The 26,947-nt window shown below is 44.3% G+C and overlaps 1 protein-coding gene across 2 annotated transcripts in view; it reads right to left on the bottom strand.

Annotated features, from left to right (window-relative positions):
* The window catches only part of OTUD7A (OTU deubiquitinase 7A), a gene marked incomplete at both ends in the record, with an annotated part of 114,030 nt that overhangs the window by 39,958 nt on the left and 47,125 nt on the right, over positions 1-26,947 (bottom strand). For both annotated transcript variants that reach the window (XM_080693042.1, XM_080693041.1), the window contains one exon: positions 23,997-24,215. In XM_080693042.1, the coding sequence (XP_080549168.1) occupies positions 23,997-24,215 (219 nt within the window). The remainder of the gene's footprint in view (positions 1-23,996; positions 24,216-26,947) is intronic.

Here is a 26,947-nt window from a genome sequence, read left to right on the forward strand (position 1 = left end):
AACTTCTTTGAGCCTAGATGATTTATTCTTTGAGAATGGAATAAACATATTCTTTAAGAAGGCACAGAGTGGGAGCTCGAATCTAAGAATATCTGAAATCAGACGCCCACCTTCCTAACAAAGTTCTGTAGCACCGGGGGTCACTCACTGCCCTTCTTGACTCTCACTCTCTTTCCCTTGTTCCTGTTATTCTATTTTTCCTACAAAAATGTCATGAAGCACTAAGATCAAACACCCATCACCCAGTAATGAGTGCCAGTCCTCAGGCTTCTTTGTTCCTGCTCATTCCCTTAAACTTAATAAAATTAAAACATTAAATTTATTAAAATTATTTAGCATAATGTTACTGGTGCATTGTAATTATACGTCATAAGGTGGTGTAGAGTGATAGGAACATAGTTCATACAACACGAGGCTGTGTGAATTCTGGACTCCACCAGAGTCCATCCTGGAACCCTCTGGATTCCACCCCACGGCCCTCTTTCCCTGGACATGTCACTGAGGTTGGTATTGACAGTTCTGTGTCTGTGCAGAGCATTATTTGAACTGTGGCCTTCATCATGTCTCATTCCCTCGTTCTTCTCTTGAAAAACAACAGTAAAGACAGAGCTGACGTTTCCTTTATGAGCCTCCTCCACTTCACCCTCGCTCCTTCCTCCCCAGAGGTACCACCAAGTGAATTTGGTGAGTTTTTTTTATCATATTGCATGAAGGCAGTTTTGAAAACACATTATACCTTCAAATCTCGAGATAAACAATATTATTAGATGTTGGTATATATGTGTTGTGCACAGTGTTTATTGCTCTGCCTCTGGTTCCCAGCCTTGGCCTCTCCTCATGTAGGAAGGGTGAGGATTCTTCTCCAAGTCTTGGGAACTGCTCCTCTCCTGTAGAGTCACTGTCCTATGGGTCTGTGTGTAATTTCCTTCCCTCCATGTTCTCCCCTTTCCCTCTCAGGCTTAGTCTCTCTGCCCCGCCTCACATTTTGGGATTTCCAGTGTCCGTGGGTAGCAGGGGCAGACCCTTACCCCTCTCACCCCTGCAGAGCATGCAGATGGGTCAGCAAGGCCCACCACTGTGGCTTCTCCTTACTCCAGCCTCTCTTCCCAGCACTGGCAGGATGAGCCAGGTCCCTGGGGCTCCTGGATCTACATTTGGGAGAAGTGGGAATTAGCTCCACTGGGGGATTCAAGAATGGAATATGAGGGTGGGGCTTGACAGCCTGTGCAAGGCCAAGGGTTCTACTGTACTGTACAAGAGAACGTATCATGGCTGTTCAAAAAGTAATTTTCATAAAATCCAAACAAATGAAAGGTAGGGGATACACCATAAAGGACACCGAAGAGACATAATACCAAATGCAACGCATGATCTTGACTGGGTTTTGAAATGAAACAAAAGCTGTAAAGGAGATTATGAGGTCAATTGAATACAGACTGTATGTCAGTTAGCAATACCGAGTTAGTTCTAATTTTCCTAAGAGTGAAAATGTTCTTCTAGTTATATAGAGAATGTCATTTTTAGAAGATACATGCTTCAAGGGCAAAGTGTTTGCATTATGCATCCAAGTGTTTTAGAAAAATTGTATGTGTACAGCTTAACAGATACACATGGCTATAAATATCTATATATCTGTGTATTTGTCTTCATGCATATAAAAAGATACAAGTCTGACAAAATTTTGAGAAGTGGTGATTCTCAGTGAAAGACATGTAGGTACTAATCTTTAATCACAAAACAAAGATTACCACATGGGTTTGTGCCACAGTTTCAGAGAATGGAGACGATTCTATCCCGGTGCCAGAGACAATTTCCATGTAAATTATCTCATTTGTCTTGATTAAGTTTAAAAACATCCCTGAATTCAGTTAAATACTCTTTGGGGAATCTAATGAGTACATTTACTAGTTTTGCTGAATTTTTTTTTGCTTTTCTATAGATTAAGTTGTAATTTTTACTTAGTGGTTATAACGTTCAAATTCTTGAGAGGCACAGAGCCCTGAAGCTTTCAGATGATTTCTCCCAAGTGTCCCATATCTACTCCTCACACTCATGGCAGACAGCATTAATAAATCACTGTGCTTTCCCTGGCAGACATGCTAATCAATCACCACTCTTTCCACAAAGGAGGTAGAAGAAGTGATTACCCTTCTCAACTCAGAGCTCAATGCAGTAATGGCCAGTTGTCTCAAGCTGACAATGAGGACTGAATGAATTATTCACCCATCAAGTGGGCTTTGGAAAACCTACCCTTACAGAACCTGGAAACAGAGTGTCTCCAATAACTAATTCTGCCACGGCCAGCAAAGCGTTTAGGCACAGGGGATCCAGGAGCTAGACTTCCCAGGTTCCAGTCTCTGTCCTACCACTTAACAGTGACTTTACCCACGTTATTTAACCCCTTCATGTTTCAGTCCTCATTTCTGAAAGCTGAGAATAACAGTACTGATCTAAAAAGAGTTTTCACGGCCGGGCATGGTGGCGCACGCTTGTAATCCCCGCGCTTGGGAGGCAGAGACAGGAGGATCGCACAGGTTCGAAGCCAGCCACGCGCGCTGGCTTACGAGACCCTGTTTCCAAATAAAAATGTAAAAATAGGTCTGGGAGTGTAGCCCGGAGGCAGAAGGGCTTCCAGGAACCCCAGTACCACCAAAAAATAATAATAAATAAATAAAAAGAGTTCTCATGAACATTATTTTATTTGATATTTGAAAAGCATTGTCACAAAGGATGTGTTTTTTGTTAAAAGCCCCAAGTCTTTGGTTGAATAAAGGAGTTATAAATATGCCGAGGAGTAATGAGTGAAATAAAACTTCTGGCTGAAAAGCATCCTCCCATCCAAGGTGCTCCTCAGGGTAGCACAACTGCTCTTGGAAGACAGACTCACAAGAAGCTTTCTTCAGGGCCCTGCGCACCTGATGTCGCTCAAAGGGAGGTCTGCTCCTGCACAGTGAGGCAGGGACGGAAAGTGGCAGGGAGTCCCGGAGCCGTACAGTGATGAGCCTTGCTGCGGTGTGTTTTGTTGAATTTATTAAAGGATAGGTTGACCACCGCCTGGAAATTTTGGATAAGAAAAGGACCTTCAGTATAGATAGCTTGTGGAGCACTGTTGAGAGGTCCCAGAAACTCAAAAAATTACACTCCCGAATGGAGTAGGCATCTAAATATGGTGTAGCATATCTTTTGCCAACATAATTTGAGTTGTCCTATTCAGAGAAAGAGTTTTTAAAGAAGATTGAGTAAGTCTGAGGGAAAAACAGTCATGTTAAGAATATATGCGGAGACCTGGCTGTAGAGGTATTGTTAGGGCTCACTGTGTCCCACAGAAACCAAAAGACAAACGTCTTCATGGTGCTGAATGAAAGTAACGAGCAGCCTGGTATACCATACTCAGCAAAAGGGCTCTTCAGACACCAGGGTGATATGGTGGTTTCATTACCAGTTCCTTAAGGTACTTCCATACTGAACTCCACAGTGATTGCATTGATTTACATGCCCACCAACAGTGTACTAGAATTCCTATTTTCCCACATCCTCACTAGCATTTATTATAGTTTGCATTCTTGATAATTGCCATTGTAACTGGAGTTAAGTGGAATCTCAGTGTAGTTTTGATTATCATTTCCCTTGCTGCTAAGATGCTTAACATGTTTTCCTATATTTGTTAGGTCAGGTATTCCACTTCTTGATATCTATCTAAGAGAATTAGAGCCAGAATACCACAGCGGTACATGCATACCCATGTTTACAGCAGCACAGTTCACAAGAGGCAAATTATGGAACCAACCTTGGTGTCCATCAACAGGTGAATGGATAGAGAAAACGTGGTTTATACACGCAATGGAGTTTTTCTCAGCCAAAATAGGAACAAATTTATGTAATTTGCAGAAAAATAGATGGAACTAGAGAATCTTTTGCTAAGTGGGATCAAAGGGACTCATAAAGCCAAAGGCTGTATATTTTCTCTCTTTTGTGACACCTAGAGAGAAGACAGGAAACAAAAAGGACTTCATATAAACAAGGAGAGAACCAGTATGAAGGGGACTGGGGAGGGGGTTGGGGAGGAGAAAAAGGAAGCTTGAGGTAGGGACCATTAGATAATGCTGTCCATACAGGAGGCATCTCTGCCAATTGCACTAACAGGAACAGGAGACGGAGCGTGTGGGGTGAGGGGGATGAGGAAGGAAACACAAGTGCGTGTGCTTATGTCTGTGTCACTTTGAACTTCGCCGTGATGAATAGTTACAACACACCAACAAAGGCACACAAAAACCAGAAACGAGGGCAAAGTGGCCGAGGAGCAGTGTGGAGACCCTCTGTGCCCCTGTGGTGCTGGGAGCGGCCCGAGCGTGGGGCTGTGGCCCTGGCTGCTGAGGGCAGGAGACATCCGGAGGCTGAGCGGCTGTGCACGTGACCATTGTGATCCCAGGGTGGCAAATTCACAGAGAAACACGGGGCTAGCCACAGCAAATGGTACCAGAGTGAGTGATGGGGATCTGCAGTGTCTCGCAGGAAGCTTTGGGAGAAGATGCCGCCTGCAGCCTGCCCGAATTTGGGGTGAAAGTGAAACAGTGAGCTGAGTTGGTGCCCTGCAAGGTGCGAAGACAGCCAGTGGATGCGCTCTCCTCTGTCAGGAGAAGTGGCTGAGGTTATGAAGCACTGGCAGGAATCCCAGGCTTGTGAGCAGACAGGAGGCTGATACAGCTGACACTGAGCGACGCTTCAGAGCTAGGGGACCTGGTAGGTGAAGAGCACGTGAGAAGTCCAAAATATCTATCGAGGAAGCCAGGTGGGGCGCCAAGTGCCTGCAATACCAGTCTTGGGAGGCAGAGACAGCAAGAAGGCAGGTTCGTGGACAGTCTCAGAAATACACTGAGACTCTCAGTAACTTAGTAAGATCCTGTTTAAAAAAAAAAGGGCTGGAAATATAGCTCAGAGGTAGAATGCCACTGTATTTAACCCCAAATGTCATCTCGCAAAAATCTACTATAGAGTGAAAGTGGAACCCCTTAATAAATTAGTGTGAAATGACTTAGTCCAGCAAAGCGGACTTAACTGAGAGGTGGATAGAAGACCGAAAGGAACGACGGTTAGCAATCCCAGAGGAGGAGACAGACCTGCTCTCAACACTGCTCTGGAAGAAAATACCCTTTAACTTCCTAAACACTGTAGGTAAACAAAATATGTATCTTGTCACTTTTTTCTTTTTAAACACTACCTTAATATTTTTAGAGTAGGCCCTAGGCTCTGCTATTCAGAACTTGAGAAGTTATCTATGGTAAAAAGCCAGTTTAAAACTTATGTAATTCAAGGATAACGTTGTTATCATCAGCCATATATAATATTTTAATTTGATTACAACCATCCCTGGGTTTGGGCAAAAATTCTTAATGATCTTCCCCTTAGACATAACTGGGAGTAGAGGGACGTGTTTGCTGGTTGTACCGTGTAAGATGAAACGCCGTCTTGGTTTTATAATATACTGCATTTGTTGGTGCTATTTTTACATAGCAAAGCAACAGCTTTACAGGGAAACAGGAAGCAAAGAGAATATTTTACTTCTTCATTAAAAAAATGAGGGTGCAACAAGGATATTTTAAGACTAATAAAAATGGAGAGAGTGAAAGCAGACTTCCAAGGAAATTCTGAAGGCTGGACTCCAAACAGAAGGAAGGTCTGACAGAAGAGAAAAGAAATGATAAATTTAAGCAAACACTGGCTGTGTTCAATGAGATTGAAGCACAGAAGTAAAATAAAGCAAAAATAAATTAGGGCCCAGGGTGTAGATCAGCGGTAGGACACTTGCCTAGTAAAGGCGCTGGGTTGCATCCCTAGCACTGAAAGAAAAGTTGAATAATTAGAACTAGGGTAGGACTAAAGTAGATGGCAGTGACTATATATCAAGTTACAAAGTGCTGCCTAGGGTCTCTGTATTGTCGGCACATACGTTAAGGAGTCAACATGTTGAATATTCTCAGATATATGAACGTTGTATATCATGGAGGAAAAAAAATGAGGTGATTAAAATTAATTAATTGAATTAAATGAATTTGAGTAGAGAAAATAAACTTACATAAGACAGAGACAAATAGAAATGCCACTAAAAGTAATTGCGTATTAAAAAACAAAAGCTGTCAAATCGATTTTTGAAAATGAATGAATTCTATGCAGTTGACAAGAGACACAGGTAAAATATGGAAAAACAGTAATAAATTGCATCGGGCAAATCTGAGCCTATTTAACTCTGCGTAGCTGAATCAGTATCACATAAACTCAAGGGTAAAAGAGCATCACTAGTGTTAAGGGACCACCCTTGATAGTGTTCAGCAGCTCAGTACATGAGTAAGGGGTTAGCTAAATTGTTGCACCTGATCATACAGCATTGTATTTACACGTGTTTAAAAATCTATAGAAATAAAAGGAGATATAGACAAGTACACAATAATAACAAGTTTTTTTGTGTGTGTATGTTCTGGGGATTGAACCCTGGGATAGTCTATCTTCTACGGCCCTCTTTATTTTTATTTTGAAACAGAGTCTTGCCGGCCTCAAATCTGTCAGTATCCTGTCTCAGCCTCCAAAGTGCTGGGATTTTAGGCATGCACCTGGCTATAACAGATTATAATGAAATTAGCTTAGTAACTGAGAGAATAAGTTAAAAAATTGATAAACATATAGATTTGAAAAATGTAGAGCTCTGTGTGTTGGTATATTCCTGGAGTGCACCACTAAAATTATATTTTAAGAAATAAAAATGTATTCAGGGGCCAAATGGACATATGTAAAATGATGCAGTCAAAATAGAATTGTATACATTCTTTTCAAACACACATGGAACATAAAACAAAAACCCAATCATATTGTGGACCATAAAGTGAAATTCTCAACAAACTTAAGATCATACAGATCATATTGTCTGGCTACAATGGAATTAAGCTAGATATCAATAATAAAAACATAGATAGACATATTTCAGGTATTTTTCACGTCTTTGCAAACAAAAACGTGCTTTTGAAATAATTGGTCAAGGAATAAATAAAATTAAAATTAGAAAAATGTATAACAACAAAGTGCTACATTTTAAAACTGCGATGTGACTAAAACAGTAATGAGAGGAAAATTAATAATCTTACATTCTTGTGATATAAAGAAAGGCTAAAAATTAGTGAATTAAGCAACTATCTGGAGAAGTTAAAAAAAAACAGTAAATAAATCCAAAGTAGAAGAAAGAAAATAGTAGAGATGAGAATTCAGCAAACTGTGGTTTAGAAGTGTATGGAGTGGAGGTGGGAGAGGGTAAGTGATAGAGGTCCTACGTGACCTGCCAAACCTAGATATAGCCCTTGATTATGAATATGAAACAACTACATTTTCAGACCAGCAAAAACAGAGGATTTAGGACTAGCAGGCCTGCAGCTAAAAATAGAACTGAAGCTATCATTTGCTAGGACAGTATAATGATTCTAAATGGGTGCCTGCCTACTAACGTAGCTTCAACATAAAGCAAAAGCTGATAGAATTAAAGGAGAAACAGAGAAACCCATAATTACAGTAGGAAACCTTAACAACCCCTTTCTAGAGTTGGGAGAGTGGAAAAATCTCAGAGATGATCTAAATGAGAAAATTAACAAACTTGATAAAACTAACATATATAAAACATTATATCTGAGGACGGAATTTTAACTTTTTTCTAGTGGACATAGAATTTTTTTTTAAAAAAAGTATGTCTAGAAGCATTTATTTCTTTAAAATATTTTATATTATGTTTAATTAAAATGTACCAATAAATATGAATAAATTTAAAAGATTTTTGGTCTTTAGGTTTTTCACAATTTTTTGATGGCAGAAAAGATAATTTGGGGGATAGAAAAGTCAAAATATATGCTAGACACATAAGTAAATGAAGAGTATATAATATAGTGGGAAATCTAGAGGGATTTATTTATTCATTCACTCATTTAGTTCACATAATTTTCAAACGTTTCTGGGCTATTCTGTGCCTGAAAAGCTAATGATATTGTGTAGTCCCAAGGGGAGAGGGATGTCAGGAATCCAGCATGGGGTGCTGCAAAACAATGTTTTTATTTCCTAGAATGTATTTTTTCCTTTTCTAACTAGCTATATAAAATCCCGTAAAGCCATTTTATCGGTACATTGTAATCATACATTATAATAAAGTTCAGCGTGCTAGAGACACACATGCACACAGCACTTGGTGAGCTTTCCTTATGCCTCCCACGCCACTCCCTTCCCTCACACAGAATCTCTATCAAACTATAAAGCAAATTCTAAATGCCTGAAACCATTTGTTGTATAGTCTCTGACTTTAGAACAATTAAGGTAGAAAAAAACCAAAACCAAACCAAACAAAAATTTTTGTGGACATTAAGCATTATGCTTCTAAGTAATTTAGAGCAGAAAAAAATTACCCAAGAAATGAGAATATGTTTTAATTGAATGATGAAGAATTATAGGAAAAACTGTAGGATTTAACTAAAGCATTACAGAGACAGACAGAAAGACAGACAGACAGACAGACAGACACACACACACACACACACACACACACACACACACACACTGAGTTATGGCTACATAGAATTGTATCATAGAGCTGAAGAAGATATAATACACGCCTTCAGCCTCTGAAGCCAGAACATCATATTTAACCCAAAAGAAAAAGATGGTAGAAAAAATAAAGGTAAGTACAATGATTAATGAAATAGGAAATAAATATGTAATGAAAAAGTCAATAGAGACCAAGATAGGTTCTTTGGCTACAATAACTAATTCTTTGGATAAAATAATTCCTACCAACAATATTAACAAATGAATAGGAGGGAAATTACCGAGTACTAACACTAAAAATAAAAAGGGGCCATTACCATAAATTTTATAGATAACCCAAGATAGTAAGAGTTAACATGAGTAAATTTGGAAATTTGGGTAGAACAGGCAAATTAATTGGAAACATTTAAGAATAATAGAAGAAAAAGTGAAAATTCTACATAGTAAAACAAACTGAATCTGTTACTTAAGAATACTTGAAACCACAAGCCACAACCACATGGCTTCACAATGAGTCTTTCCAAGAAGTTAAGGAAAAAATAATACCAATCTTGTAGAAACTTTTATAGAACAGAAACATAGAAAGGACCTTTTTTCAAGGTTAGAATATTCTTGATATCAAAGCCTACCAAGGTAATTATTGGAAATCAAAATTAAATACCAGTATCTGTCATAAACACAAGTATCAACATCCTATGTATATATCCCAGATATATAAAAGGATAATACCATGACTAAACAGGGTTTATCCCAGGAACGCGAGCTTGGCTAAGCATTTGAAAATCAATGTAAATCTACTAATGTAGAGAACAAAATAAAAAAAGTATATGATCATCTTAATAAATGTGGCAAAAGCATTTCATAGTGTTTAACTTAATTCATAGAAATAAAAATCTTGGCATCCTAGAACTAGAAGGTCATTGCATTAATCTAACATATAGTTTCTATAAAAATCCCACAGCTAATATATTTCATGTTAAAGTGATACAAATTTTCCTCTGAGATTGAAAAATAGTCAAGAATATCTGCTATTAGCTTTTCAATTCAAAATATTACTGGACACCCAAGCCAATAAACAAGGCATGGGGAAAGAAATAATAATAGTAATAAACTACAAAGATTGAAAAGAAAAAATAAAACTGCATTCTTTGCAGTTCACAGAGGAAGGACTTAGAAAGTCTAAAAGAAGTTACAGAACCCCAGAATGTTAGAAAGACGTGAGAGCACAAGACTAATCAATAAAAATCAATTATATTTCTATTTCCTAGTTGTTGCTGATTTTTTTTGGTAGTACTGGGGTTCCTGGAAGCCCTTCTACCTCCGGGCTACACTCCCAGACCTGTTTTATATTTTAGAAACAGGGTCTCTTAAGCCAGCATGGCTGGCTTCGAACCTGCGCAATCCTCCTGTCTCTGCCTCCCAAGCGTGGGGATTACAAGCGTGTGCCACCACGCCCGGCTGTTGTTGCTGAAATTAAAAAATGATAATGTTTATAATTACAGAAAGTATATCAAATAAATGGAAATAAATGTACTATTCAAAACCTATACTTTGAAGATATTCATAAGAAAAATTAAGGAACATATGATATCCATGGATTAGAAGATATAATCTCCCAGTTGGTGTACAAACATAGAATTTTGTTTTGAATTTACATAGATTAACTGTATATTGAATTTACTTAGATTCTATATAGATTGATTTATGTGAAAATTCAAAAGCTAAGAAAAGATAATTTTTAATTAAAAAAACTAAGTTGGAGGCCTACACAGTATTAGACTTAGAAAGCTATGGTCATTTTATTCCAAGAATAGACAGCAAACCAGATGAGACTCCCACTCAAATATATACCCACGTATTCTGTCTGAAAGGTTGCTCTGATATATAAGAGGTAAAAATGTTTTCAATAGCCGGGCATGGTGGCGCACGCTTGTAATCCCCGCGCTTGGGAGGCGGAGACAGGAGGATCGCACAGGTTCGAAGCCAGCCGCACGTGCTGGCTTAAGAGACCCTGTTTCCACATAAAAAAAGTATTAAAAAATAGGCCTGGGAATGTAGCCTGTGGGAGTGTGGCCCAGAGGTAGAAGGGCTTCCAGGAACCCCAGTACCACCAAAAAAAAAAAAAAAAAAAAAAAAAATGTTTTCAATAAGTGGTATCAGGTCAGGAAAGGAGAATATAATATTTTATTACATATACCAAATATAAAGGTTTTTTTTTAGGTAGACTTCAGACTTAAAGATCAAAGGCAGGAAAATATCTCTAGGTAGAAAAATATTTCTGAAAAACAAACAGAAGCTCTCAAAATAAATGGGGAAAAGGTAATTTTAGCTAAGATCTCTTGTTCATTAAAGTTTATCAGTTCAGTAAAAAGGCAAACCAATAGCACAGTTGAAGATATTTGCAATACACATTTAACAAAGTTTCCATATTCAGGATGTATAAGAAACCACATATCATCAGAAAAACAAAAACAAAACAAAACAAAACAAAGAACCTGAAAAGGCACCAACAAAAGAGAGTACTCACATGGTTGGTAACATAAAAAGTATTCAACTTCTATTACTTATCACACTGTTAGACTTCTCACACAATTACTGACATGAAAAGACAAAATAAAAACACAGAGCCACCAGAACCCTTGATAGTGGGAAGGCAAAGTGGTGCGTACACTTTGAGAAAATATTCGGAAAACTGTGATAGCGCTGAACTTATATAAATCTCCTGATTTCCAATATCACTCCTATTATGGTTTAGATCTGGAATGCTCCCCCAAAACCTCATGTGCGGGAAGCCTGGTTCTCAATGCAGCCAGGTTCAGAGGTGGGGCATGACGGGAAAGGGTGAGGCACTGGTATGGCCTTGAGGACTAAGACTGTCCCTCGCTGCGTCCTGCCGGGCGCTCTCTCTCTCTTCCTAGATGTCTTGAGCTTAGCATCTTCCCTCCAGCACACTCTGCCACTGGGATGTTTCTGCCTAGAAGGCAGCCAGCCATGGACAGAACCTCTGAAACCATGAGCCAAAACAAACCCTCTGAGTTGCTTCTGTCAGGTATTTTGGCCATATGGGATCTGAAAGCTAACGTGACTGTTAAGTATCTACCTTCAGAAATGTATTAACTGAAAACATGTAGAAGGATCTTCATGGCAGCACTACTTGTCACATCGAAAATTAGAATCCAGACAGGATGAACTAAATGTGTCCCCTCCAATCCACATACTAAAACCTTAACCCGCAGTGTGGCTGTATTAGGAGATGGAGTCTCTGAAGAACTTATTCACATTACATAAGGTCATAAGGGCAGGACCCTGATCTAATACAATTACTATCCTCATGAGATACAACAGAGAACTATTCCTCTTAATTCCTTCGCTTAGCTTAGGCACACAGGACAGAAGGTGACTTGAGGCTCCGGCTAGAAGGAAGTTGTCTACAACCAGAAAGACCGTCTTTACCAGAAACCAAACTGCTGAGCGCTTTGATCAAGACCTTACAGTCTCTAAAACTGTGAGAAAATAGCTTTCTGTTGCTTAAAGCCACCCAGTCTATAGTATTTTGTTATTAGGTTGAGCTAGAATGTTGCATTAGTCCATTTTTTTGTTGCCAATAACATAACAACACAGACTGGGTAAGTTTGAATGAAAAGGCGTTTAGTGTGGCTCATGGTTCTGGGGGTCCGAGGTCAAGGGCCCACATCTGATGGTGGCAGTCTTGCTGGCAGAATCCCAAGGCAGTCCAGAGCCTCACATGGCAGAGGAAGGAGGAATGTGCATATGTGTACATGTGTATATGTATCGCATGGTGTGTGTGTGTGTGTGTGTGTGTGTGTGTGTGTGTGTGCGTTCTGATATCTCTCTCTTCCATAAGGATTCAATCATGGGGGCTCCATCTTATGATTATAATTTCTAATCACCTCCCCTTCACCCCTCCTCCAAACACCATAGTTGCACTGATTTCCACTTTCTTAGTAGCTCCTATAGGGGATTACATTTCAACACAAGAAACCTTAGGAGGTGCACTCAAACCATATGCACACCATAGCAGATACCGCAATATATTATAGCACCAAGAATACACTACATTACACTTAACTAGGTGGGTAAAGCGAAGAAGCTCCTTGTTAAGTAAAAGAATCCAGAACTCAATCCACTGATGATGCTGTTTATATGAAATTCATGGAAAGGTAAAATCTATACCGTGAGTAGTTTGATCTGAGTCCTTGCTGTAAGATCTGTTCTCTTCTACACTTAAGGGTTTGCGCTGTTTTTTTCCATGTATATGTTATGTTTCAGCAAAGGGAAAAGGTGGAGAGGCGAGGGATGAGCTCTGGAGATGATCATGAGGGAGACACAGCTGCTTGTGTCTGAGAGGCAAAAGGAAAGAGCCAGGTGGTGAAATTTCTGGAACAAAGGCCTTTGGAAACCCCTAGATGCAAATATTTCTACTCTACATTATTATATTTATCATAAAGTACACAGAGTATTTATGAAATATTTAAGGGGCACCTTAGAGATTCACTGAGCCTATAAACCCCCAAGGTTAGGTCATAAAACCCCAAATATATATTCTGTCACTGTAATACACTTTAATATCACATTTTTCTTATTTCAGTCTAGAATTGTTGACAGGCTGGTTTTTCATATGTCAGAGCCACCATCGATTCTACTTTACATTCAGTCATCTAAAAGTTGTTTTCTATTCCTTCCTTAGCTCCCCTCTTCCCACACCAAACAACTTTCTGCTTATTTCTAATAATTAGCATAAAGAAATAATCATTTTTTTGGTGCTTTTTCTCCCCCTTCACACAAAAATAAAAATTACACGGGGGTAATTTAATAGCAAATGAAAGACATTTTTTGATAGTATGAAATATGCTCAGCCAGATTAGCTATGTGACTTGCTTCCAAAATTTGGAGGTAAACAGGAATCATAAAATGTAATTTTTAAATTTTGTAATGAGATGCTTTAGGTCTTTGTCAGGATGATGCAGTAAAATGAAGCCCACAGCTACGGAGAAATCAGCTCACCCTGCTCTACTGCTCTGAAGTGAGTGATAACGCATAATAGCCAGTCACAAAAACGGTCCTCAGACGTCTCCCTCGATGCTTTACAAGCTGCGCTGTAACTGCTGAACGATGTTTCTTACCATTTTCTGTACAAAGTCTCCAATTTGTGAATTATTTTGTATGCATGATGAACTAAACATTTTTTTTTCCATCTTGATCTGATTTGCTTTTCTTTTTATTTTATTTTTGGTGGTACTGGGGTTCCTGGAGGCCCTTCTACCTCCGGGCTACACTCCCAGACCTATTTTTATATTTTTATTTGGAAACAGGGTCTCCTAAGCCAGCGCGGGGCTGGCTTCGAACCTGTGTGATCCTCCTGTCTCTGCCTCCCAAGCGTGGGGATTACAAGCGTGCGCCACTACGCCCGGCCTGATTTTATTTTCAACAGGACTTTAGAATCAGTTCCCATGTGTAAAATGAAGGCATGTCAAACATGAAGCCCGGGGACCTCTGGGCTGTAATTTGTGGGGCCCCTGGCTGGGCCCCTTCTCTCTGCCTGTGTCAGATGCTCATGCTCATGTTCTCTGCAGTGTCCCTTGGCTGCTGCACTTGACCGTGCACTTTAGATCCGGCCTCTCCAGGAGGGCTTCTTTGGAGAACGTCTCTAGCCTTGGGGACCAACTCTTAAAAAAACCAAGAAGTGGTGGCATTCCTATTTGGAAGGCAGTGGTCTGCATAAATGGCCTGAGGGAGAGAGGACAGTTCCCAAGGCCCTGAGCTGGCCTGCGGTGTCATTGTGGCATGTGGACAGAAAGGGACGTGCAGAGATGGGCTTCGACCTGCCTCCGCCATTGCACAGGCCGCGGAGGCCTGGGCGGACTGTTTTGCTTATTGGGTCTCTCCTTCCATAGTGGCAGTTAGGTACGGCTGATGTGAGACCTGGAGATAAAGAACGCACCTGGCATGCAGTGGACCCCCAATACATGATGGCTGCAATTACTGAAAGCACAGCTAGCGCAGTGCCTACCCACTGCAGATGAGCACAGGCACGGCTCTGACGGTCAAGAGAGCCCCATAACAGCAAGGCTGCATGGAGGTGCAGAGGCATGACATCTTAAGAGTAGAAGTCAACCCAGCCACAGCATACTCTACCAACAAGCGAAACGGCTAAAAGTGACACATCACAAAATTGCGAAACATGATTTATTCTCTCCTTCTGGATATTTTAGCATAGCAGGGTCGTTATATTGCAATTAACACCATCACATCTGTGGCAGGCAGACGTCTATGGAGGTCTCAAGATTCCCATCTCCCGGAGTACACTGTGTAGTTCTCCCCTCTCGGGTGTGGGTGGGACCTGCTCCTAGGATGGGATGTCACTCCCGCGATTAGGTCACAACACAAGGATTAGGCTGCAGGGTAGGGAAAAGTAAGAGGACTTTGTGGATGTAAAGAGCTGACTCCCTTGATCAAAGGGGAGATTATCTTGAGTTGCCTTAACTTGAGCTCTTTAAAAAGAGGGTTTAGTGGTCAGAGAAAGAGGAGGTCAGAGGGATTTGGAGACGGCGAACAGAATGCAGAGGGCAGAGTAGAGAGGAGAGAGAGGCTCTGGGGCTTAGCTGTGAAGTCTAAGCTGTCACATGAAGAGAGCTACGGGACAAGCACCCAGTGCAGGTCGGCTCTCCCAGTGGCCGGTGGCAGACCCAGTTCTCCCCTCTTTTCACTTGTAATTCTCCAGCAGCCTGTAGCATGTGCTGGGCATGGGCCATCCTGAGTTAGGGAGGGACCTGGCTAGAACAGCCCTACTCTGCCTCACTCCCTCCTAGAAGAGTGTGTTCTTTAGTGCCTCGCCCAGTGACAGCTATCTCCCCTGAGGCATAAAACCCAGAGAAGGCTGCTTTGGGTCTTGGCTGCAGAGCTGGTGTGGCACATGTACATGGCACTCTGTCATGGCAGCATTCCTGAGCCTGGGGCTGGCTTGCCAGGACTCCCAGGGGCTGTGGCCCCTCGATGCCTAGCTGTATGTAACAAACCTACATTGTGTAGCCTCTTGTAGATGGGGGTGCTTGGTCTCTCCCAACTCAGGCAAGTGCACAGAGACCCTGCTTTACGCCTAGGACCCTCGGGCCATCTTGAGGAACTAAGGAGCGTCTCTGGTCAATAGCTAGCAAGAAAGAAGGACCTTGTTCTTTCAGCTGCAAGGAACCCAATTCCGCCATCAATCTGAAGAAATCTTAAAAGTAGATCCTCCCCTAGACAAGACTCCAGGTGAGGACTTAGCCAGATGACTTAGCTCCAGCTCTAAGGGATCTGAGCAGGGTTCCAGACCTGGCTAGCACATGCCAGACTGCTGACGGGCTGACCGGCCAGATGATACATCTGTGCTGTTGTAAGCTGCCAAAATGTGATTTGTTATTCAGTAATAGCAAAGTATACAGCCTCCCTTAGCCAGAGGACATTAAAGTAGAAATTCTGTCTATTCAGTTCTCATTCCTATCCCAGGAGCACGTAGGATGCAGTGTCTAGGATGTTTGCCTGCATCCTTGAAGCTAAGGGGAGCTATGCATGAAGAAATGTGGGCACACAAGGGCAAAGGCCTAGTTCCTGGGAGCCGTGCAAAGATAGCTACGGCCCTGGCTGGCGAGGACACGCACAGCAGGCTCACAGACAGGCTGCAGCCGACAGAGAGGCTGCGTGGGGGGTGGGGTGGCTTAGTGCATTGACTCAAGCTGGGTTCCAGGAGCTAAGACCCTTACCCAGTTAGGAACAGTCGTGAGGCTGCAAATCAGGTGTGATCCATTGCTCTGGGCATCGACCCAGCTTTGAAAGCACCTTTCCAACCTCTGGATAACTCCAAACAGCCCAGTGCCATCCCAGTGTCTCTAGCCAAAGTGGGAAGGCATCGGGTGGGCTCAGAGGTCAGGCTTCCTAGTCCTGGCTCTGACATCTCTCCATGTCATAACTCAAGAGCAGAAGAAAGACATGGGTGCTGGCAGGGTGACTATCTTAAAATGCCGAGCTCCTGCAACGAAGGAAACTGCAGGCAAATGCCACGGAGCGAGGAGGCTGGCAGTTCCACGATTCCACACCTGGGGAGCTATCAGTCACTTGTTCTGATTTTTCTGAGCAACATTCCTCAGCTTTATGCATGATAATAGGACCGATTAACTTGCATGTTGTAACAGATGGTCACCCCACCGTTTAAAGTAAGATGTCATTTCACTCAGCACCCACTAAGGTACTTCAATGACAGAAAACAAAGTGTGACAACTGTCAGTGAGAAAAATGAGGGATTTCTTGCCCGAAATGTGACCCCGTGATTCCTTATAGTATTCAAGGAACACCCTCCCCACTGGAGCCACGGTCCTCCCTCTCTGGGCACTGCCGTGAGCGCTGCCTCCCTGGACTTTGAGGCTTGGCTTGGATTATCTCTCGGATGGCTTCGGAGCCCTCTGGATCAGCACCTCGTGTTCCTTCTTTGATGATCCTTGTCTTGGTGGTCCTGGATAGCAATGGTAGTGTTTGACACACATCAGTAGCTCAGTAAATGTTTACTAGATGAACACACAATTATAATCCATGAGAACATGACTTACTCTTCTGGTCAAAATAGGTTATTTCTATTGAAAAAATGTTTAAAAAAGACATGAAAAAAGAAATACATATCATGCTATGGTTCAGTCTTTAGTACAAAAAAAAAGAGGAGAAAATAAAACATTAGTAAAGGTGCTACTCATTGAATATTTGGTCCAGCACCTTGCAGACAGGACCTCCGTTAATTTTCATAGTCACCCTACCAGGAGGGCTGACTTGTTCCTCTGTCACAGGTGAGAGTTGGAAGCCTCATGAGGATGTCTTGATGAGGATCAGGCTGTGACCAGTGCGGTGCTAAGACATGACCCCTGACCTCGGTGCCTCTGAAACCTGGCCGGGCTCTGAGCTCAACACTCACCAGGGCCCTGAGGGAACCGGGCGCCTCCAGGCCTGGCCCCGGCTCTGCTGGGAATGGTGGGTGGAGGCCCTGGAGGCAGACCTGGAAGCAGGCTGTGTGTGGTGTGTGGAGTTCTCTTTAGGAGCAAGGAATGTCCTGTTAAGCAGGAGGCTGATGGAATCCTCATGAAATAGAGGAAAGGGGGCATCCTATAGTATGGACTTTGAATGCCCCTTAGGAGTGCACGTCGGAGGCTTAATCCCCAGGCTCGGGCTGTTGGGAGGTGATGGACTCTCTAGGAGGTGGGGCCTAATGAGAGGAAGTCAGGTCATTGGATGTGTCCTTGGTGGGAACATGGGCCCCAAGCCCTTCCCTTCTCTCTGTTTCCTGGCTGCCATGAGGTCTTCTTTACCATGCATTCCCTCCCTGATATTCTGTGCCAAGCACCGATAGGGACACTGACTCCGGCAGTGTGGCTGGCCTATGATGCTCTGGCTCCTGTGCTAAGGACGTCCAGCATGGTCAGCCCGTGATGTCCCAGCCCCTGCTACTGGGATGTCTGTGCTTCATCTAGAATCTTCTTGCCTGGCGTCTGACTTCTCCGTATCAGCCATCATGGCTGCCTTCCATATTGACGGTCTACTTGTTTGTGGGCTTTCCTCTCCGCTAGAATTTAATCTCCTCCAGGGTAAAGATTTTCATCTGTTTGGTTTGTGGAGACCGTCTTTGACCTAGACAAGGAGCTCCCTGGGAACATGGCCCAGGTGTCCGCCGGGGGCTCTGTCTGTCTGGCAGCCTCTCTGACTTTCCGATGGAAACGATGAAGCTCAAGTTTTCAATTTGGACAAGGGCTCCCCGGTGACGGGACTGCAGCTAGGTTGGGCTGACTGCGAAGCCTGTGGACTGCCGTGTCTTAGGACTTCACTGGCAGAGTCCCTCCGGACCACTATCCTCCCACAGCAACAGGACTACACAGCACAGTTCTACGGTGTCCCCTAAAATGATTTGGAATCTATATTCCAGTCTTCTGTGTGTGTAATAATTGCCACATTACACAAATAAGCTTCTGCCTTTCAGCCCATGGTCAAACTGGAGAACTTCATTCCCTCTATGTGCATGGCAGTTAGCTCCCCATGAGGCCGTGGGTGGTACTTCCCGAGTGTAAAGACCTCTGGTCTCTACATTGTGTGTGCATGTGTGTTATTAGGGATCAAACCCAGAGGCATTCTACCTCTGAGCTATACCCCTAGCCCTTTTATTTCTTATTTTGAAACAGGGTCATGCTAGGTTGCTAAAGCTAGCCTTGAACCCAAGCTCCTCCTGTCCCAGCCTCCAAGTACTGGGATTACAGGTATGTGTCACCATGCCTGGCTCTCAGTCTTTCTTTCTTTCTTTCTTCCTTTCTTTCTTTCTTTCTTTCTTTCTTTCTTTCTTTCTTTCTTTCTTTCTTTCTTTTCTTTCTCTCTCTCCCTCTTCTACCCTCCTCTCCTCCTCCTCCTTCTTCTCTCTCCTCTTCTCTTCTTTCTTTCTCTCTCTCTCTCTCTCTCTCTCTCTCTCTCTCTCTCTCTCTCTGTACTGGGAGATGGAACCCAGGGGCATTCAATCTCCAAGATACACCCCATCTCTATTTTTTATTGTTTATTTGGAAACAGGTTCTCTCTGAGCTGCAAAGGGCCTCACTAAGTCGCTGGGGCTGTCCACAAACCACGATCCTTCTGTCTCAGCCTCCCGAATGCTGGGATGACAAGCCTGTGCCACCAATGCTCAGCTGTCTCAGTCTTCTTTCTTATGAATCCAGCAGTCACCTGATGGGTTCCTGGATTCTCAGTGGCTGGTCAGTCATTAAAGAATGAAACTGTTCCTTCTTCCTCTCTCAGAGGGTCAGTCAGTTTTAGGTGCTGGTGACTGGCACCATCTCTTTTTCTTGAGACTCTCATGGGCTGGGGGCAGATTATGCCTCTGAGACTGTAAGGCTGGGGGAAGACTGGTCTCCCCCATCTGTGGGATCTGTGGGGCTTCAAGGCTGTACCCCATCAGCATGGGGGCCTGATAGATAGATGGGGCTGCCCACCTGCCCCAGGTACCTGGGCAGACACCTCAACACCCATAGTACACAGCAACTGGAGAGGGTGGCTTCAAGCCCCAGGATGGACCATCTGGACTGTGGGTGGGCGGTATGAACTGAGCAGAAGCAGAAGCCATCATTGGCGACTTCTCTGGATCCCTGAGCCCTGGTCATCGTATAGTCATGGGAAGGGGCAATTCCCCACCCCAAGTCCTTTGACAAGGGTGTTCTTCCTGTCAGCCATGCTAGTTTAAATGTTCTTAGACAAGCGGATTATTTTCACCAGATATTTTTTCACAACTACCTTCCCTTTTATATTTTTATTTACTTTTTTGTGGTACCGGGGATGGAACCCAGGGGCATTCTGCCTCTGAGCTACACCCCCAGCCCTATGTTTTTATTCTTTATTTTGAAACAAGTCTCACTGATTTGCAAAGGGCCTCACTAAGTAGTAGCTAAGACTGTCCTTGAACCGCGATCCTCCTGTCTCAGCCTCCCAAATGCTGGGATTACAAGTGTGTACCATCAATCCCAGCCTCCCAAATGCTGGGATTACAAGCGTGTACCATCAATCCCAGCTTTTTTTTTTTTAATTTTGAATCAAGGTCTCTCTATTTGCTGAAAGTCTTGCTATATTGCTAAAGCTATCCTTAAACCTGCAATTCCCCTGTCTCAGCCTCTAATGTGCTGGGATTACAGGCGTGTGCCACCTTGTACAGCTTGGGGTTTTTCATTAAATATTTTGGAACACATTTAGCCATGGGTAACCATAACCTCAGAAAGTAAAACTGCAGGTCAAGTGGGGGGTCTTCCGTGTACAGAAAAAATTAACAGAAAAAGATACTCAAAAGAAGTACAGGTGTTTGTAAGTGAGATGGGGCTAAAAGGAGAGGCCCAGCTTGGAGACTTGGGCTGTACGTCCTTAACAGGACTCCAGGTTGCGAATGCAGCTGTGAGATTCAGCTGGGGCTGCTACCCGAGACACCCGCGGTCCTGACTCGACCGCCTGCAGGTCTGAGCTGCTCCTGGCTGCTCTTTCCCTCAGCTGCGAGCAACTCAGGAAAGTGTTTTGTTTCCTAACCCAGGCTAACTTGACCCTTCCTTATGAAGCGCAAAGCCTTTGTTTAAAATACTTTATCTGAATGAGTCACAGGGAAGCGTGGTGCAAACATCCAGTTTCTAGAAATTAGCCATCTATCACAGGAGTAGGCGATGAAGATTCTCTCCTGCTCTGCCGGCTCTCTTCAGACGCTTGATGGTTTCCTTTGCTGTGCAGAAGCTTTTTAATCTGATGCCATGCCAGTTATTGATTCTCAGATTTATTTCCTGAGCTTTGGGTGGGTGTTACTGAGGAGGTCCCTACCAGTGATGAGATGTTGGAGAGTGGGTGCTCTGTGCTCTTATAGCAATCGCAAAGTTTCTGGTCTAATTTCCAGGTCTTGGATCGATCTTGAGTTAAAACTTGTGCAGAGCAAGAGACAGAGGTTTAACTTTGTTCTTTTACGTAAGGGGATCCTGTATTCCCAACACCATTTATTGAAAAGGCTGTCTTTTCTTCTGAATATGTGTTTTGGCACCTTTATCATAAATCAACTGGCTATAAGTATGAGGGTTTACTTCAGCATCTTCTAGTCCACTGGTCTATGTGTCTGTTTTTATTACTATAGCTCAGTAGTAAAATTTAAAATCAGATATTATGATGCATCCTGCATGGTTCTTATTACTCAGAATTGCTTTGGCTGTTCTGGGTCTTTTGTTCTTCCGGATGTATCTTACAAACAGCCCAATCAAAAAATGGGCAACCAAAGTGAATAGACAGTTCTCAAAAGAAGAAATACAAATAGCTTACAAATCTATGAAAAACACGTTCAATATTTCTAGCAGTCAGGGAAGTGCAAGTCAAATATACACTGAGATTCCATCGAACTCCAGTTAGAATGGCAATCAAGAATACAAAAACTAGCTGAGCCTGGTGGTACACGCCTGTAATCCCAGTACCAGGGAGGCCGAGACTGGAGGATTGCCAGTGCTAGCAGCACAGTAACTTAGTGAGATTCTGTTTCAAAATAAAAGTAAAATAGGGGTTGGGGGTGTAGCTCAGAGGTAGAATGCCCCCAGGTTCAACCCCCAGTATCATCTGCTCAAGAAATACAAACAATAATAAATGCTGGCCAGGATGTGAGGAGATAGGAACTCTCACACGCCTTTGGTGGGATTGTAAATTAGTACTATTAAGGAGGTCAGTGTGGAGGCTCCTCAAAGCCTAGACGTGGAACCACCATATGATCCAGCTGTATCAATCCCTACTGTCATCCCCAAAGAATCACAGTCGAGTACGATAGTGACACATGCACACCTGTGTTTATAGCAGCACAATCCACAGAAGCCACGCTACGGAACAACCCAGGCAACTGTCTATAGATAAATGGATAAAGAAAACGTGGTGTATGTACGCAAGGGAGTTTTACTCAGCCATAAAGAGGAAATCATGTTATTTGCAGAAAAATGAAAGGAGCTAGGGAACGTTATACTAAGTGAGCCAAGTCGGTCTCAGGAGTCTGGGGTCATGGCTTCTCCAAGGTGGGGAAGCTAGAGAGAAGAGAGGAAACTAAAGGACCAGAGAGAGGAAGAAACGGACCAGTGGAGAAGTAGGAGGAGCTTGGGCTGGGACTTGAGCCAGGAAATAGTTCAAATAACATGGTGTCCATTGGTCATCGTTACCAATCTCACTAACATTTACGGGAAGGGAGGGGGCTACAGAAGGCCATACACCATGTAATAAGTGCGTGACAAGACTCTGTATCTCACTAGAGTGTTTAATTAAAACACATCAGTAAAATTATCAAGATTAGCCAGCTTTCACAGTGAGTGGCTTAGATTACTGCCAATCCCCAAGGAGTGTCCTGTTTGGGGATCAGTGTATGGTGTGGAGGTGGGACACGGCAGGACCTTGCGTGCCAGCCACGAGTTTGAGTTTGTTTTTGACAGCTGGAGCAGCGGAGAGAACAACCTGTCTACAGTCACAACATGGGCGCCAACACGGCGATGGGGTGCAGACCCTGCTCTAGAACCAAGCCCACCGTGGAGAGGCTCCCTGGGTCCTGGGCTGTCTAGCACAAACAAGGTATCCAAACTACCACCCTTCCTTTGCCTGGATACCTCACCTCCGGCACTTCCTTCTTGGAGAAAGCGGATGAGGCTGGCCCTTGCATTATGTGGACAAGCGGTGACATGAAACCCAGTGTACCCAGAAGTGTGAACCAGTCAAAATGCCCGGCACGTAAACTTTCTAAAATTTCCCATCTCTTCCCTGAAGATTCACACTTCCAAATGCTTTCCCTGAACCTGGGGAGGCTGCGGGGGGCACATCACTGAGCTCTCTGCCCTGGGTCCTGCCGCTGAGAGGCGCTGGTCACACTTGCCCAGAGGAGGAAGAGTATGGCTGGAGTGAGATTTCTCCTGCATCCTCTCTCTCTGAAGCTACCGCTCTTTCTGTAAAGCCACCCCCACCCTTCGCTTCTTCCCCGGCCAAGAGTAGCATGGCACCACCAGCTGATGGGAAGAGAATCAGAAGGCCCTGGTGGCCTGTCCCAGGGCAGAACATTGGTCCCCATGGGCTGAGGACTCGCTGGCAGGTGCTCCACTGGGAGGTGCGTGGCTGGGAAGAAAGGCGGAGAGTCGTGTACACGCGTGTTTGAGAAGCCCCTCATTAGGTGGTTTGTAACATTTATAATGCAGTGATAGTAAGTGAAATAGCTATTTCTTGGTTTCAGGAAGAACCCCTGCTCGTTATAGACATCTGCTTTGAGCTCATTTTTCCCCATGGGGCCCCAGTGATGAGATGTGAGGCTTGCTCCCTCACTGTCCTCCTCGGGCAGGTGTTGGGGTTAAGGAGAAGGAAGTCGGCCTCAGGCTGGAAATGTTGGGAGTGCCGGGGACTTGTAGCTGCACAAGGCGCATGCTGCTTGGCACACAGAGAACTTCCCCAGGTCGGCAGAATTTTGCAGACGGGCAGCAGAGGCTCAGAGTGGTTACGTACCTTGCCCATGGCCATAGCAGGAGGTGGCAGTCTCCTACTTTTCTTTCAAAGACAGGATCTTTGGTATCTTGTTCTATACCCATGGAGGAGATGGGGGGGCAGCAAAGAGAACAAGGGAAGAAGTGGAGTGTTCCCTTGGGCAGGGGTGAGGCTTAGGTACATGGGAAACAACTCAAGAAACCAGCACCCTGCTCATCAGCCCCACGTCCAGCCTGCGCTGAGCAAGGGCGCAGTCGGTCTTTAGCGCAGGTTTGTTTGCGCCACCAAGAATCCCGGTGGGAAACTGCCCAGAGCCAGAGAATCCTGGTAGAAAACTGCCAGCGCCTGGGAATGCGGATCTCCCCTCAGCCCCGGAGGCTCTGAGCGCCTGCCTGGCCGGCCTGACTCACCTGCCTGCTCCAGGGCGACCATGGTCGCCTGCTCGATCAGGTCCCGCTCGATGAAGCTCCGGAAGTCCTCGCTGTACACGCTCAGGTCGGGCAGCTGGAACGTGTAGATGGGCATCTCCAGGGGGAACTGCTCGCTGCTGCACTCGCTCGCCACGTGGGAGCGGGCCAGGGACACGATGGCGGAGCTGGCGTGGGAGATCCCCCGTGAAAGCCGCTTCTCTGCAGGGCGGGAAAGAGCCGCAGGGCCTCGGTCAGCGTGAGTGTGGCTCTGTGTGTGTACAGAACACCTGACACACCTGTACCCAGCTCTGCACATGCTATACAAACTCAATGGCATGCCCAGATACACACAAGCACACACGCACACATCACACACGTGCACACAGCTAGACACACATGTTAGGATCAAACACGCAAACACACATGTGCACACACATAAAGATACGAATGCACACACATCCACATGTACATCCACATACATTGTACACATACATTAACATGGTATCCAAAAGGATGCATAGGTACTTATGCACCCATATAACATATACATGACACACTCATTCATACCTGTGCACAGTACTCACATACATGTACACTCACATACACAGGTCCACATACACTAGGTGCTCATGGACACATATACAACATATGAACATATCCAAGTAAGCACACTGTTCTCACTCTACAGTACACATATACACATAGTTGTGTGTGCATATAACACACAGGGTGCACACCACATACACATGACTGCACACACACATGCACACACCCACGTCCTGCCCACCCCAGCCTTCTGTTCCAAGAGCTTTTCCCCTGGTGGATCAATGTTCCCGCCATCTTGCCGAGGTGTGGCCCACCCTCACATAAGTCAGGAACTCACCGGGGGTGAGCTGCGTGCCCACTGCACCCACATGTATCAGCACCACCAAAGGGCGCCGCACTGGCTTAGAGTAAGCTCTAACTCGTCCTGTCCCAGCTCTGAACATTGGGCGGGAGGCCTCTCTGTGTTTTCACACACTTACATGTTTAGAAGACAGGCTGTCTCACTAAAGTTGCTGTGATAAACACCCCAGGACACGGGCATGAATCATCACACGCGCTATCTTCTGCCTGTGAATTCCTCGGTCACAGCCTCCTCAGTCCGAGGGTCCCTCTGGCCTTGTCCTTCTGGGGCCTTCCCACCAACAAGCGACAAATACAGTGTGGATTTCCCTACTGTGCCGCGTGTGCCCTTGTTAGGAAGCCAGTCGCCTGAGCGTGTACGTAGACAGCTGGTCTCGACACAGCAAAAGCACATGTGAGTTCTTAAGACCTGTGTTTAATGGCTAACATTAATCTCAGCGAGAGTTTTTCCACACATGATGTGGGATTTCCCTCCCTGTGACAGTGAGTGGGTGTAATCATGGGCATTCCTCCAGCTGTATTTCTCTTATTCTGCTCAAGAACAGAGGATCAGCAGTATTTGAATACAGGAATTGCCTAGATCTGTGAAATTCCTAAGTACATTTCTCTTGAGTCCTGAGAACACCCCCTTCCTCCAGCTCAGCCTGCTCACTCGTGAAGACGCTTCTCTGAGGCATCCTGCTGACTGTATGCAGCTATGTAAGACCCCAACCCAAGCCTTCTTCTAGAACAGGGGCTTCCTACATTCTCATTTGTAAGACTAGGGACAGAAACAACATTGATGTGATTGGAGTCTAGCAGGCGGAGGCTTTTGAAACTGTGCAGGTTAGTTTTAAACCCAAAGCTAATGCTCGGAAACCTCATGTATTTGCCCAAGTCAAAGACAGAAAATGTATCAGCACGGATGGCTTTGATTCACTTGTCCTTTCATTTGGAGACAACAGGGTTAAGTTACTCTGACCGCAGAGTACCTTCTGTGTGCGTCTGGGAAGAGACCGCCCCATCTTTGGGATGCAGTGGAGATGGACACCAGATATTAGGGAGCCAGCCGAGGGGCCATGGACACCCACATCCGTGGGAGCTGCCCCGGCAGTGGGGATCTGCTCGCAGGGACCAATTCGTTCCTCCTGCATTTATCAAGCAGCACCTGCTTACCAGTGAATGAGACCAGCTAGGGCCTTAGAAGCGTGGTATTTTGTAGTGAACTGTGATGGTATCCAGCGGATCCAAACAGGAAATATTTGCATAATAAAAACCATATGATTAGAAATATATGCTCCCAATTCGAATATGCTTTTCTACACTCGTCTCCATGCCCACCACAGGTGGGTAATCCCTCTCTCCTCCTCCTCCTCTCTTTTTCTTTCTCTCTTCTCTCTCTCCCTCTCTTTCTCTCTCTCCCTCTCTCTTTTTCTCTCTCTCTCCCTCTCTTCCTTTCTCTCTTCTCTCTCTCCCTCTCTCTTTCTCTCTCTCCCTCTCTCTCTTCTCTCTCTCTTCTCTCTCTCCCTCTCTCTCCTCTCTCTCCCTCTCTCTCCTCTCTTTCTCTCTCTCCCTCTCTCTTCTCTCTCTTTCTCTCTCTTCTCTCTCCCTCTCTCTTTCTTTCTCTCCTCTCTCTCCCTCTGTCTTTTTCTCTCTCCCTCTCTCTTTCTCTCTTTCTCTCTCTCTTCTCTGCCCCCCCCCGTGTGTGTGTGTGTGTGTGTGTGTGTGCTGGGGATGAAACTTAGGGCTTTGAATACTCTAGGCAAGCACTCTTCCACTGATGTACCTCCCCAGTCCTGGTTCTTTAAACACAAATGCAGTGATCCTTCTTTTAGAAGAATAAATAAAACATTTTATGAGAATTACCATGTTCCAAGTTGTGCCCCAGAAAAACAGAAGGATGAAAGCAAAAAACATAGATGGAGAAGATACAGACCCTCTCACCTACTGATAACGCCAACTCAACACTGGTGACTGAGGCCAGGGAAGGATATTAACTCCATCTTCTTGTTGTATTTTTTTTTTCTTTTGTGGTACTGGGGTTTTAACCCAGGGTCATTCTATTT

Source organism: Muscardinus avellanarius (assembly GCF_963383645.1).
Source record: "Muscardinus avellanarius genome assembly, chromosome: 3".
Taxonomy (NCBI): domain Eukaryota; kingdom Metazoa; phylum Chordata; class Mammalia; order Rodentia; family Gliridae; genus Muscardinus; species Muscardinus avellanarius.